General features: G+C 45.2%; 2 protein-coding genes across 4 annotated transcripts in view; one reads left to right on the top strand and one right to left on the bottom strand.

Annotated features, from left to right (window-relative positions):
• LOC105668994 (uncharacterized) overlaps positions 1-15,127 on the bottom strand; it is a 37,212-nt gene extending 22,085 nt beyond the window's left edge. Inside the window, exon 1 of the mRNA XM_012361732.2 lies at positions 14,905-15,127. Within this exon, the coding sequence (XP_012217155.1) occupies positions 14,905-14,959 (55 nt within the window). The 5' untranslated portion in view covers positions 14,960-15,127. The remainder of the gene's footprint in view (positions 1-14,904) is intronic.
• qin overlaps positions 1-15,337 on the top strand; it is a 153,058-nt gene that overhangs the window by 24,880 nt on the left and 112,841 nt on the right. The gene's annotated exons all lie outside the window — the stretch shown is intronic.

Genomic DNA, 15,337 nt, shown 5'->3' with positions numbered 1-15,337 from the left:
ATATGTCTCGTCGTCAATCAAATGTCATCGATGGATTCTAGTGCATTTCAGATATAATAATGCGTCCGTCGATTCATCGTCGATGTCACGGTTGAAGTACGATGTGAAATGACGGCAATGGAAGTCAATGGAACTTGTCCGCGCCCATTGATTCTCTTGTCCTGATTTGGTATTATATTTTCCATTACTTTCAGTCGTCAAAGAAATGTTGATTGCGAGTAAATTATTTCCAGGCAATTTTTTCAAAACTTTTTGCATTATGCGAACAACGAATAAAAAAGAAAATGTTGCGAAATTCGAATAAAGGGTCATAATTGCACTCTTCAAAGTTGAATACAATACGTCGGTGGGGAAATATTGAAACGATTAAGAGAAGGGTGGAAGGGGTGCAAACGGATATAAGGGTGGATGGGGAAAATTCTCACGGGTGAACGAGAAATAAAGATGAGGCGGATACGCACAGAGGGAGCGGGAGATCCGAATAAAGAGGATAAGTGCGACGGGGGCTGATGAGAGGAATAGGTATGCGATATACACGCGATGGATGCGTATATAAACGTACATAGGACGCGGTACATGACGCCCAGGGCGGCCACCAGCTTTCGCCGATATATACGGATTGCAGCGGCAATTAAGTTTTACGGGCGTGCATCCGGGGAGAGAGACGCCTGTTTCGAACGCGGTGAGTGCCAGTCGTAAAGCCGGCTAGGGGATAACTGCAGCAACGCGCGCAGCCTGTTTATCCCTTTTCCCTTTTACAGCGCGCCGGGATGGATAGACGTCTGAGAGACAGATTTTGTGCGCGAAAATTGATGGAAACACGGATATGTAATTTTAGTGATCGAATAACGCGCGATGGAAATTAAGAATTCCAAAGGATACCTTCAGCAAATTTATTTACTCGACGTGAAAACGGACAGTGGGAATTCTTGACCGGAAGTTTAAATGCATTTCCAGTTTAGTTACGTTTTGAGAGATAAACACTATTGATTTGTGTGCACGAGACATTATATTATATTGTGGAAAGTGGAATACACTTCACAGGCTACAGGTTGGAAAGCACTGCACCACTTGCTCTTCTTTATTTGCCGCTATGTCGCGCGACATTCTCTCTATTTCCCGTTCGTTTTTTACCTTGCACCTGTTCCTTCTTGTTCCTTTCGTATCCGCTTTGTATAGCGCGCGAATTGCGAGAAATGTGGAATCCGTGGTATACGTGCGCCGCGCTGCAATGCAACGTCACTCCGATACAGTAGTGATCAAAGAATCAACGGTATATACGCCGGTATGTAGCGATCAATAGAAGAGACGTAAAGGCTGAATAACAAATATTCGCTTAAAAAATGTAGTCGCGAAATACGAAGAATTTTGTTTCACACACATTAACTCGGCAAACTTTTACGAGTGAGAGCGAAAATGAAAATTAAGAATCTCGCGCGAGACGTATCGGACCTTCCGAAGCATCGTCCGTCGTAAGTAAGAGACTTGGAAGAAACGTATTGTTTTGAATTAAATGATTTATTCATACCTAAAGTATGATGCGTGAGAAAAACTTAATGCCAGCGGGAATTCGCGACGGCTCTGTTCGATGCAAATAATACGCAATAAATCCGCACGTCGAGGTTTTGCAAAAGCCAAGCCGAGAGTGATGAGATTTCGTTATTAGATTCCGTTCGCACGCGCGGTGCGCGACTCTCTCCCCCTTTTTTTGCCGGTGTCGCCTCGGAAAGACAAACAACCAGACGTCTGATCGATCCTCAGACCGAAAGCGGTCCCGGGATTCCGAGTTAATTGCGCGCTCTAACACCTGTTAATAGGACTGGCAATGGGGCTGTCAGGTATTTTGTGTCCGCGAGGTAAGCAGCGTCGTTTGCACACGGCGTGGTCGGAGGTGCTGTAGCAGACGATGGTGTCAGGGCGTATACGCGACGAGCATGTGCGAGAGAGAGAGAGAGAAGGAGGAAGAGGGACGCGTCGGATAGCAGGAACAACGGACGAGGGAGTATGTAGGATAAGAGAGGAAATCGGCGGGAGGAAGAGAGACATCTATAAACACGGACAACGACGCAGCGGGGGGGAGGTAGAAGGAAGAGACGAGATAGTTGATGCAGGTGGGGAGTTGCAATCTGTTCCCGATGGCTCCCGCACCGAGCTCTGTGGTTACCACTTTACAGTCCCCTCGCCTGTAAACCCGCCCTATCCTCCACGTCGCTCCTCACCTTCGCGGTATCTCGCCGGTCTTCCTCTCCCTCCCTTCCTCTTCTCGAACCTATCAACGTCAGGGCAACCTCATCTGCTCGCCTGTCCGCAGGACATTAATCGAATTCAACGTTTGGCTTCCGTTTATATCCGCGCGCGTACTCCACGCATCGCGCTGTCGGTCGATCGATTTCGCGCGACGCGACTGCGGGAAATGCGAGACTCGGTTTTCTTGGAAAATTGCGCTCTAGAGGGGGAGATTACTGCCACGGCGGACGTCTCCTGCTTCTGACAATAATTTTGTTATTAAATTTTGCTTCGTGAAAACTCCTCGGACACGACGTCGTTGTGTCTAAGGTAAATTTTTACTCGAGCCATTATATTGCAACCGACGAAACGCTCAATGGAGCAAAGTGAATGCGGCAGCCGAGTTGCTGCGATAGAAACTGAACTAGAGTTAACGATTTCAATACGCTGCTTCTCCGCTTGTAAACCGCTTTCCTCGACTGATCGATAAACGTCGTTCCTGAGCAAGAAAGACGCGAGGCACACGCTGATTGTAGTTTCGGAAACTGCTTCCGGTGCAATACGCTCGAAGCGTTTGACCGTCCGATCGTTTGCGCGATCATAAAATTACAACGGTCGCGCGACTATAAAAACACAAACGGGAGTTTTGCGCGACGTGTTTGCATAATAACGGGTTCGCCGAGCGGTTGATTGAAAAACCGATCGTGCGTCGCGGACATTAACGAAACGTAACACCGCTGTGCGTTTTCACTACGTTCAATATGGACGTCTATGGTTCCGTTTAGAGATCGTTACAGGGACGTCTCGTATATCACCGGATTACCATAATTTCGAGCAGTAGCAATGGACTTTTACGGCCGTTTCTCGGTCGATCCAAGCACCTGGTATCCCGCCTTTTACGGTTCACGCGAAATATTGTTTATGCGATAAACACATTAGGTCAAAATTGATAAAAGCGCAGAGTTGCCAAAAATTAAGTTATTGCCAATGTCAGAGTATCTGCCGTTCGAAAATCTTCAAAAATTTTTTTATTCAAAGAAATAAAAAAATTAGATTGGCTTGGTTCTTAACTTTCTTTGCTGCCGTATTAAAAATTTAAATTGGAGAATATTTTTACTCAAGGTTTGAATAGATACTTTGGAAAAATACACGGCGTATTCAGCGAGAAATATTTTGTTTCGACAAGTTCCACGTATAGGCATATTCAGAATTTTGTATTACTCATTTTGTTGTAAGCTGATGAACCATGATCCGTTAATGATATTTAAAGATTAAGACTTTGATGATCCAAAAACACAAAATTGCAAAACTAGTATACTAATTAAAAATATGCAGATTTGGGATTCTAATACACTTACAGCTTTGACATTTCAAATGTTGAAATATGAAGATTGCAAGATCCGAGTTATAATTTGCAATTCTAAACGGCAGAGGAAGTTGCGTTCTTCGCTATTTTTAAGAACATCGCGCTACGAGGAAGATGTCCTTCGTTCTTATAATCTTTCACGACAAAAGCAACAGGTATCGTATCTGTTTTCGCAAATTTCCATAATAGTTTGATTCATTCCCCTGCGTTTATTTTTCTCGAGAGATAAATCGATTCTCGGAAGAGATTGCTTACATATCTTCTTTGCAAGAATAGATTCTGCTCTGTTACCTTTATATATAAACAGCCAAAACGATTATTTCTCCTCTTTCCGAAGAATTATAGCGTTCGAGAAATTAATTAAATATTTTATCCGATATGTTTTTCAGTAGTCACATTTGTCGCAAGCTTGACAGGTCAAACTTGTTCCATTATTTTACTCTTTAATATCTTAGTGAAGCAATATCGTCTTTGTAAATATGTTACAAATTTCCATTTATTCACGGCGCGCTGTTTTTTGCACCGATTCTGCGGATCGCCGCTTTTGCTAATCTCGCGTTTATTCGTCCAAATCGATCGAATACGAAGACGAAAATTGTTTCGTCGCAATTCATCGGCGTGTCTTCGTCCCTGGGGCTGCGGCCGATCGTAACCCCGCTCGGAACGAGACACCGGGCTTAGGCTCTCGATCATCGCGGATCCATCGTCCTGCCGCCGCCGCGTCCGCCGTAAATACGCGCTTGCATCGGAACGACGTGCTCGTCCTCGCCGCTATTTGCCCGCTGCCGATTGGCCGGCGTCGTATATGGCGTGCCTCCTTTACGAGCTGTGGTAAAATTTTCTACGCTACAAAGTTATGAATTCGTTGTGGCAAAGCGCCATCATCACCGTCACCACCGCCGCGTCTCTCCGCCTGCCTCTCTTATTCTTTTTCTATGCCGCGTTCTTCGTTCCTCTTTTCCCTTGTTTCGCTCGTTCGTCGCTTTGCGACGTCATCGCTTCGTTTGACGACTACACCGCTTTATGATACGCGATATTCTTTATCCGAAATATTACGCCCGTAGCCGGGCTGATCGTGCGCTGGAAAGCTACATACGCGAGCGCAACGCACACACATTTCGGAGTAATATTGAATCTCTAGTTTTTAAGTTCCGACTAGACGGTCGGAGAGAAAACATAAGAAACGGAAAATTGTTTGTCTCGCTACGTTTAGCACAAAGAGATGCGGAAACTTCTGAGAGATGACTCATTGTTGATGAAGGATTGTATCGCGATATTTGCGTTGAATGCATTTTAATAAAAACAGTCGACCGGAAAAATAAAAATACGAGAATTTATGACACACTTTATCTCGACTGTGCAGGCCATGTGATGTTCACGATGTTTCATGTTTGAAATTTATCTTTTCAGAAATACGGGATCACACGACTTTTATTGCCAAACGTTGAAAATTAGTTTAATTATTCGGACGCGATCGAATTTTTAATGCGAGCTGCGTGACTTTCGGAAATATGAAAAGTTCTTCTATCTCGCGCGCGCACAATTTTATATAAATTTGTATTTATGCGGAATGACCGAAAAGTCGCGATGCACATTTAAATTGTTCCGAAATAATTAATTCCGATTTGGATTCGTGAAAAACATACGCAAAGTGTACGCTAAACGTGCGTGTGCATTTATGCAATTAATTAATTCTGTTAAAAAGGCGAGGCTCAATACGTTCCCGTTGCAGTTTGCAGCGCGACATTCCGCCGAAATAAACGTATTTGAAAAGCTGTCAGAACACGTAAAAGCGCGCTGTCCGATGACGGAAAAACGTATAACCGAGCGATACCTAAAATCGGAACAAATATCTATCATGGGAATTCGTTGTACTTTTACACGCGGCGTTGACGTAGGCACGCGAATGAAAGTGCAGGAACGTAGTGTAAAAAAAAAAAAAAAAACTATGAGCGTGCTTTTTTATTTTTCTCCCGATATACAGATAATTGTGACAAATGTTTTCGACTGCGCGATGGACTTCTATCATATGTCAGATATAGCGAATTCCAATTAATATTAATGGTGTATCAGCGCCAAGAAGAAGTATTTATTGTTAAAAGTTTGTTCGTATTTATCAACAATTTTCAACAAGTTTGGTTCGATATTTTAGTTATTCCTTCACATTTTATAGTTGAGCCGCGAGATTACACTTGATTTTTTTAGATTATGAATATCGTCCAGTTTCTTCTTTCGCACATTTTATAGCTATTTGTAAATCTACATAACACATTTTCATATTATTGCAAATCAACTTAACATTATAATTTAAATACAATAATTAAAATTGGTTTGTATTAAAGCGATTAAAATTGGAAATTTCACGGAATGCAGATAAAAAATATTAGAAAGTATTCGTAAATTACTGTTTTCTTCGAAAGCATTTCATATATAACTTCGGTTCACGCAAGCATGCGAGAGATATACTCGCGACAAAACTCTACTAGCAATTACGACGATCAGGTAGATCAGCGCTCGGAATTAGTTGCACATTTCGGGCCGATTTCCGAGACGACGCCTACTGTTTCCCCACTACCGCCCGGCCGCTGGCGGCCGAGCCGCCGATAGCTCTGGCTCAGGAGCGTTTTATATTAAAAATAGGCTGGATTGTTTAGGCATCTTTCAGGAAATCGTAACATTTTCTTCACTACCTAAATAATGTTTATTTTTATTAATACATAATATATATATATTTAATTATTAATGAAAATAAACATTATTTATGTAACAAAGAAAATATTACTATTTTCTAAGAGGTACCTCAACAACCCAGCCTATTTCTTATATAAAACGCTTCTGCGCCAGAGCTATCGGCGGCTCGGCCGCCAGCGGCCGGGCGGTAGTGGGGGAACAGAAGGCGTCGTCTCGGAAATCGGCCCGAAATGTGCAACTAATTCCGAGCGCTGTTTTAACAGATTTAGAGATAATGTCCGCCGCGGAATCTTTGGAAGCCATTGTTGCGGGACGCGGGGGGAGGGTTAACGCAGGATGAGGTAGTCGAGAGAAAACAACTCCACTTCGCGTTCCCACGCCGGTCGAACAAATCAAGCCGCGGAAGCGCGCTTACCTGCATGCAAATTTCGCGCATTCCTATTTCGTCGACAAAATTACGTTTCTCGTGTAACTTCCTGCAGGAAGTATCGGCCGATTGAGAAATCCGACCGGCGTGTGCACGGCTGCCGTAAGTCCGCTTCCCCGTCGGCCGTTACTCGCTCGTTAATAAATAGAATTCCTGGACGCGGCGTACGATCGATACCTACGAAGGTGGAAACGCGGGAACGCGATAGTTATCGACGAGCGCTCTCCAACCCGCGGAAACATCGGCGCGCTATTAGTCAACGGTAAAACGGTCCACTGATCGCACTCATAAAAATCATTGTCAACGCAAGCGTAATGCATTGCACACGGACGTATGCTGGAACAGTCGTCATCATTTTAAAACCTTGATTTATCTTCAAATGCTTGACATAATATTCCTACGCGAAATTTACGAGTGTATAAAAATAAGAATTATGGCCGAGCGTATTGTTGCCCGCGCGCAAATTAACGAACAATTCGATGTAGCAACAAGTCGAATGTAACATCCGCAGTGCGACGCTGTCAACTGGACAGCGCTCTGCTTGGAGAATAATAGATTTTATTTTTAACCGAATGAAATTTCAGATATTCCAAGCTTGTCTTGCTCTCAAAATCAATTCAATTACCGGATTATTTACGCCTGACGCGAGATTGGCACTCGTTTGAAAGTTAAAGCTCGATGATCCGGAGTGTCAGCGCTTTTGCAAGTCATCGATGACGGAAGGATTAAACTCGTTTCATCTCGCGCCACAGTCAATCGATGTTAATCAAACGCGCAGGACTACGTTGGTTAATTAGGGGGTCGCTCATGTAAGCGCTGCAATAATGTCTTTTTTCTCCCTCTTTTTTTCCCCGCATTCGGAGCCTTCATAGTGCCTCAAAACCGCCGTCGGAGAACCGAGAGGAAATCGTTGACATCATATTTATTACGACGAGCGGCAAACGCGCGGCGCATCCCCGAGTATTACTCTCGACGAGCGTCGCAATAACGAACCGTCATTCGCTGGTAAAGCTACACTACTTGCCGACGTTTGTGAGAGTGCGCGATATTGATATCCGGACAAATATATTTTCCCAGCATCCAAATAACTCTCAAAGTTTACTTAGTAACTTGCTTACTGCCTAGTGTTGCTCTCTTTATGGACACACGCCATATCCGCTATTTAATAGCATTTATAAAACTCAAAAAACAATCTAGAATGCTTCGGAAATAATATAGAAATTCTACAAGTTCTAAAATTTGAAGAAAAAAAAAATAAAGATTTTAGAAAAAGATTAAATACACGTAAAAGAAGAAAAAAATCAGTGATTAAAAACTAAAAAGTTGAGAATTCCCACATTTATTGGAATATTCCACGAGTCTCACTCAAGGTAGATTTAAAACTAGCATCTGCAATCAATCAATACGTCCTTTCGATACGTCTGCGCTGATCGAACGTGACACAAATGCGCGATGTAAGAGCCTGGATGCGATCATGAGTACGTAATTTTGATGTGGCTTCGTCAGTAATAGACGTCGATTATCCAACGATTTCTTGTAAACCATGAAAGCGGGATTTCATTTCACAATAACGATTGCAGGTACTTCCGTGTTAAGAGTTACAAGGATATTGAAAAAACTGCCACGGAAAAAGTCCGACTATTATTCGCAACGACATTGTGAGAATATCGATTTGTTAGAATTTAATCTTTTATCTACCTCAGCGCTCGGAATTAGTTGCACATTTCGGGCCGATTTCCGAGACGACGCCTTCTGTTCCCCCACTACCGCCCGGCCGCTGGCGGCCGAGCCGCCGATAGCTCTGGCGCAGAAGCGTTTTATATAAGAAATAGGCTGGGTTGTTGAGGTACCTCTTAGAAAATAGTAATATTTTCTTTGTTACATAAATAATGTTTATTTTCATTAATAATTAAATATATATATATTATGTATTAATAAAAATAAACATTATTTAGGTAGTGAAGAAAATGTTACGATTTCCTGAAAGATGCCTAAACAATCCAGCCTATTTTTAATATAAAACGCTCCTGAGCCAGAGCTATCGGCGGCTCGGCCGCCAGCGGCCGGGCGGTAGTGGGGAAACAGTAGGCGTCGTCTCGGAAATCGGCCCGAAATGTGCAACTAATTCCGAGCGCTGTGTTAAAACGATGATAGGATTCCAGCTTCTTCCCGGAATACTGATTGGCTTTTTTTTTTTGCCGAAGCGAGCGTGCGTGTTTGCAAAGTCAAAGCACGTTTTCCGAGAGACACTCTTCCGACAAAACTAGACCAATATCTCGCACAAGAGGCGTCCGCGTGTAATTTCATTGACGCCCCGGGTTAAATTTCATTTTCGCGCCTAGTCCGCGAGTGATTAAACCGGGTTAACGTCACCCGGTACGAGCTTGTAGTGCCCGGAGATTGTTCGCTCGATTCAAGCCACGTCCATCACCGACGTCGTCATTGAGCATCTACATTTCCCCCCGGTGCCGCCCCTCAGTGTCGCCCTTCGTACAATTCACGTTGTATCCCGGCGGCGAGAGCATCCTGCGATGTTGTCGGGCCGTGTATGGCTATATCAAACGCCGCTGCTACCTGATCACCATAAAAATTTATATGCCATCGTCCGCGGCCGTAAATTCTATTATCAAATGCGTACCGTTGCCCGTTCCTCCGCTCCCGTTCCTCTCGCCGCTTTCATTCCACCGCGTTCGGGAAAACCGAGAGAATTTCTATTAAGTATATAGCCGATTTCAAAGAGAGAGAGAGAGAGAGAGAGAGAGAGAGAGAGAGAGAGAGAGAGAGAGAGAGAGAGAGAGAGAGAGAGAGAGAGGAGGAGGAGGGTGTGCACACAGCGGCGCGAAACTTGCAGTTTCGAACGAGCGCGGCGTCGTTTCTCGCATGTTGCGCTCCTCGTAACATTACCTTCTTACAGGCGTTATGTAAATTCCGCGCGTTAATGCGGCCAGCGTAACGGGATAGCGAAGCAGCGAATTGGGCTGCATTAATTACAACGGGTATTAGCGACGGCTTGTATTACCGAGTTAAACCGACGGTTGAGCGAGTGAAAGCAACCGAGTATCAGTTTATATTACGGATCACTGGCGCGCGGAGAGCCGCGGCGCCCCGGCAAGAGACGGCGGACGGAGGTCGCGAGGGCGGAGGAGGCGACCGAATAACGGGAGAAACAGAAATCAAATACGGGAAATAGAAATCACAACGCGTGGTTGCCATGCAGAAAACGCGATCGCTGAAGGAGACATTTCTTCGGAGCGCGGGCGGGCGCTGAATGTGCCGCCATACACTCGCGCGGAAAAAGCGTACTTGTGTACGGATAATAATACGTCCCGCGATTGCCATGCGAAACCTTATATGCGCGGAAACGCGAACTGCAGCCGGGCCGATAGAAAAAGGAAAACTCCGCTGCAACGCGAATCGCGCAATTTCGATTCGCGCCAAACACGTCGCTTTACACGTACTTCCGCCGCCCGTTCCGACATATTTCGTTGTGCCAGCAGTTCGCGGGTTTCCACGCTGGAGTTTCGCTTGAGGAACAACGCAATAGAAACATCCAGGCAAATGTAGTGATTTAAAAGAATTATCCGAGCTTTATCTATATCGAATGAAAGCGAAGAGAGTTTCCGTATTTTATCAATTACATATATCCAGGTTATTCATTTCGCCGCTTTCTTTTGTTTTAAGCGAGACAAGCGAAACAGAAAATACGATGATTAGATGCCGATGGCGTTGATAAGACGGAATTGCCGGCTTACAAATTTTACGGGCGCTGTCCGCGTATCACGCGGCAAAAGTAAAAACACATGAAAATCATCGCGACGCAACGACCGCGCCGCGTTAACGAGGACTTCCCACGTATGTGCCTGGGGACGCGTTTGGGCTTCCCATGTGTTCGCACCCCGTAACGAACACGCGAGCGAAATTGGCGTGCTTTATCACGATTTCTGAGATATCGCGTGCTGCTTTTGTGTACAAATTGCACACGACGTCATGGCGCGACGCGTCCCGTTGAGCGAAACAGCCGCGCGCACGGCGCGTCCTTAGGCTCTCTTTCTTTTTTTCTCTCCTCCCCGCCGGCGTTTTTTTTTTTTTTTTTCGCTACCTCGTCATTAACGTATTTCAGCGCGATTCTGCGAGCACAAGTAAACTTGTTAGGGCCACGGCCGAAAGGCGCGTGTGTGCCCGATATTTCGTTACCGGCGTGAGAAACTTGTTGCGAATACAAATTACTACTTGTCGCGCGGGATTCAAACCCGAACCCGCCGTTGCAACTAATAAACTTTCGTCCGTTTCGTCGTCCGAATCTCCTCAATTTGTTCCAAGTAAGTGTGGCGGTGTGAAAACCATTTGTGCGGCTGCATTCATTGGGAGTTTCGAGCCGCGATCTCAAATGTGGCAAATAACGTGTCGAAAAGGTCGCGCGCAGTTCCGATTGTTTCAAGTCTAAATTGCTTTCTAGATTTTTTGCAATAATCGTCACAGTCTGGAGCTCTGAAAAGTTCAGAGGCTAAAATGCTCCTTTTTAATGGAAATCTGTCACTTGAGAACGTGAAAAAAGTCACGCCTTTAAGATTCTATCTCCAATGGGCTGAAGGTCAGGTTCTAAGAGAAGCGTGAACTTTGCCCCCACTGAGAAGGACGAAAGCTCCGCTCTCAAACGAACACTCATCTCCCATGGACGCCTACGCTGCGCGCGTGCCTACGCTGCACACTTACGTACTGAACATTGACCGTTGTAAAAGATTATTTCTTACATTGCACGCTCTAAATGTGTGACTTTTTTTCTCTTAAAATCGAACTCTTGATACTTCAGCTAAAATTCTATTCCAAAACTAAACCGGACAAATTAGCAAGTACGACTTAACCGAATGGGATACTCGACACACTTGAACACGACTGTTTCATAGCGGTACGAATTCCGGCGAGGTCCCGAATTAACGTCGTTAAATTTTACGGTCGCCTTGTCGGCGGAAACTGATTCCGTTGTAAGAAGAAAAACGACCGAGATCAGCACGTAACACGATGAAACACCGTCGCGGAGTTTCACGATCGGGTGAGACGTCTGTGTGTGTGCGCGCGCGGGGGGGGGATAGTCGTTCCTGTAGCAAAGGTAGAAAGGATCGCGGTGAGGAAAGAGGAGGAGTGCACGAAGGAGCTTTCTGAAGACCTTTGTCAGCGTTTGGCGTACGGACGATCGTAAGGATTCGTGGCTCACGTATCGTATTTACAATGGCGCGCTGCCGCCGATATCGACCCATTTAATGGATACGCCTGAGCGCATCGATATCGAGCTACTAGCTCGCGACTGACTCGGTGCTCGACGAGCCAGGGATTTCTGGTTTAAGCACGCTGAAAAATTCAGTGCTGATCCCGCCGCCGTTCTGTCGACGTCTGATTTCCGCAAAAGGGCACGTGTATCGGTAAAGGTTGCGCGGGATTCCAGGAGCTTTTGTTATTCGCATCAATCCACATTCTGCGTGACACTTTAAATAAGGATCTTCTTCGGAGATCCAGGAATTATCGAATGATCCCCGAATCCGTTAATTCCACTATTTGCGTGATTTGCTGTCTAGACTCTCGCGTAAATATTTCAACCACTTGATTTTGGTCGCTCACTTGCAGATTTATATCAACCACTGGCGAGCTTCCAAAATTAACTGTCGGGACAATCTCTCGTATCCCCTTAATTTAGTCTGTAGTTTTCGTAAGATGCACTTTTCGGGAACAGACATTATCTTTTAAGCGCGTTTCATTCATGTTAACGGTCTTACTGGACTCTTCAAATCTTGATTTAATCAAGTTGAAATCTTGATTTTGCACTGTGAAAAATGTTTACACTACGCCGATCACGCTGAAATTCGGATGCACTTACCGCGCCCGCGTAGCGATAACATTTTGCGGGATTTGCACAATGACGTTTCCGATCGTCCAAACGAAAATATGACACGCCGACGATTACCGGATAACGCTTCTAGCAGAAAGGATTTCAATTCGAAAATTGATTTTGTCCCAAGTTTCACTCGTGCGCGAGCCGGATTACGCGCTCAGCCGATAATTAATCGCAGTATAGCCGAACGACAGAGCGATTAGTACGACGCGCGCGCAACGGTAATATTCAAATCTGCTCGTCGTACGCGCAACAATACTGCGGAATTCCGACTATATTTGCCGAGATTAAGTGCCGCTCGGATGATAGTGACGGCTGGGGATTCCGAGTCATCGGTCCAATAATGTTTGTACAGGCGAACGTACGGCTGCAGACTCGGCCGTTACAATCGCTGGTAAAAACGATTTTTTTTTTCACTTCCATTCTCGCGCACCTTCGCGCGCGAATTAAAAATATCCGGACGGCGAATTAGTTTGTACTGTCGAGCTTTACCGCAGAATTCGATATAATCCCATTTCGCGGCGCGATGTGACACTATTTCAACCATCCTGGATTGTGTGATACGTTGCTTGTGGAGCGAAAAAACGAGAGCGGCGAATTCGTGCGAAATGATTTCGTAAACGAGAGCGGCGAATTCGTGCGTGATTTCGTAAACGGCGAGCGAAAAGACACTTGCCTTGACATTGTTCGAGTGCACGGACATGTTGCACTTTGTGTCCGCGAAACTGCAAGTTTTCGGGTCTTCCAAGCGAAACTCTCTGCTTTCCAAAGCTTCTCTCTTTATTTTCAACAAACTCGCGAGTATAATTTTCACATTTACGCGAACAATTCTAGTTAACGCGGTACATTAAGACAAAAGATTTACGATGGGAAGATCTTGCGCGTGCACGTGACATCCTTTCGCAATTATATTCCGCGTTTCAATTCGGTTTTTCTCATTTGCGATTCCGCTCAATCTCGCGCGGCACGCCGAGAGAAAAGATTCGCGCGGGAAATTTCTTTGCACGCGCTCACGCATTTGCATTTCCATTTGCGGCTTAATGATCGCCGTTGCTTGTTGTTTCCGCGAAATCGAAGTGCGGACGGGTGGCGCGCGGAAGGTGCCGCTTCGGAGAATAATGAAATTCGCAGGGAAAATCAGCGGAGCCGGCGTTTCGAACGTGACATGGTCAGTCTCATCATTTTATGCAAATAAAAGCGGAGAACGCTTGATTTCCCCATGGTGTTCCGACTCTGCCGACTCTCCGCCGTCTCTGTTGTCGACGGCGAGGACGATGCCTAACATCAACCGGAGATACGATTCCGACGGGTTTGCGGGCTGCGGAAACGGATGTATATATAGAATATCATAGTTGCTACTAACCAGTCACCCTCGATTTGCGAGATATTCCCCGGGGAGCTCGGGCACGTGTCGGGGAAACCCGTGTTTACACCGCGCTATGGGATGTGCGCTTTACACCGAGCGAGCATACATTCCGCATCGAGAATGTATCTCACGATCGCTATAATGACGATGCGAAAGCCGGCCGAAACCGCTTTCCGGCTTTGACATTCGAACGGCTTCTCTCTGATTTCTCATTATTATTGCATTAATAAATATTATTAATTCATATCAATTTTATACATTGCGCTCAATTTTAATCCTTTCGTTCCCACTGCAGTCGTACGGCTGCTTTATTTCAAATTATGAAATAAAATATAGACATCTATATTTTCATATCTGTGAATGTGCACTGGTTGTTTCTAGTCTTGCGTTATATTTACAAATTTTGCAACGAAATATTAGAATATCATCTTTTATTTTTGGCCGTCACAATTCGACGACAAGAGTTATTTTAAATACAATTAATATTTAAAAATAATAATTTCCTTGAAACATTTTAAATAGATTTACAATTTTTTGATGAATGTGCACGAGAATACGAACAAATATTTTGTTATCGCTATTAAACAATTTGGAAATGAAAGGGTTAAGCAACTTTTATCTCTTTACCGGCGCTAAATAACTGTTTTAATTTTTAAATGTCCGTTTGTTCAGAGGTTCGGACGATCGACATAGATTACATTTTCGCCATATTATATACAATATCAAACGTTACGTCGATTGAGCAATTGCCATATCCGCATCCTTTCTTCTCACGATGATAGTTAGATTCGCGCGTCGACGGCCAGACGTTCGCGTCGCGTCTCTAGGATTGCCAAAACCGATGTCTTTCGAAGCGTAAATTCGCCGATTGACTCGCGTACAACTTCCTACAACTAATCCGTCCGGATTGCGCCGCGAACTTGCGGCACGAATCTCGTACTCACCCAGCGAAAGCAGCGCGACTTGGGCGCGATGAGCATCGCGGAGCGGCGGGCGCATCTCTCTATTCGAACTCGCCGCGCGTTCACGTATATTCACTAAGGTAGACACGCGAAGAGAGCGGACAGGTGGAGGACAAAACACCTGGCGTGACCGATGCGCCAAAAGACTACGCGGAAACTGACTCCTTTCGATGGCACACTGTCAGTGGTATCCTCGCCGCCGCGGAGCGGAACCGAGCGTACGTACGTTGACTTTTGCTTTTGCCTGCCGGTGGCGGTCGCCTTTCGCCGTGGTGGGAAGGAAGAAAGATAGCGCCCGCTGTTGTACGTACGCTCTCGGCCGACCGCGTGACTCGTTCCCAGACAAGCGGAGAGCGTCGAGACGAGCCGATACGCTTCGAGATCTCGAAAATGATCGGACTCGACTTGATTGAGG

This window comes from Linepithema humile, chromosome 1 (genome assembly GCF_040581485.1).
Source record: "Linepithema humile isolate Giens D197 chromosome 1, Lhum_UNIL_v1.0, whole genome shotgun sequence".
Lineage (NCBI taxonomy): Eukaryota > Metazoa > Arthropoda > Insecta > Hymenoptera > Formicidae > Linepithema > Linepithema humile.
The sequence above is the reverse complement of the archived record's forward strand: the minus strand, read 5'-3'. Positions and strand labels throughout refer to the sequence as shown.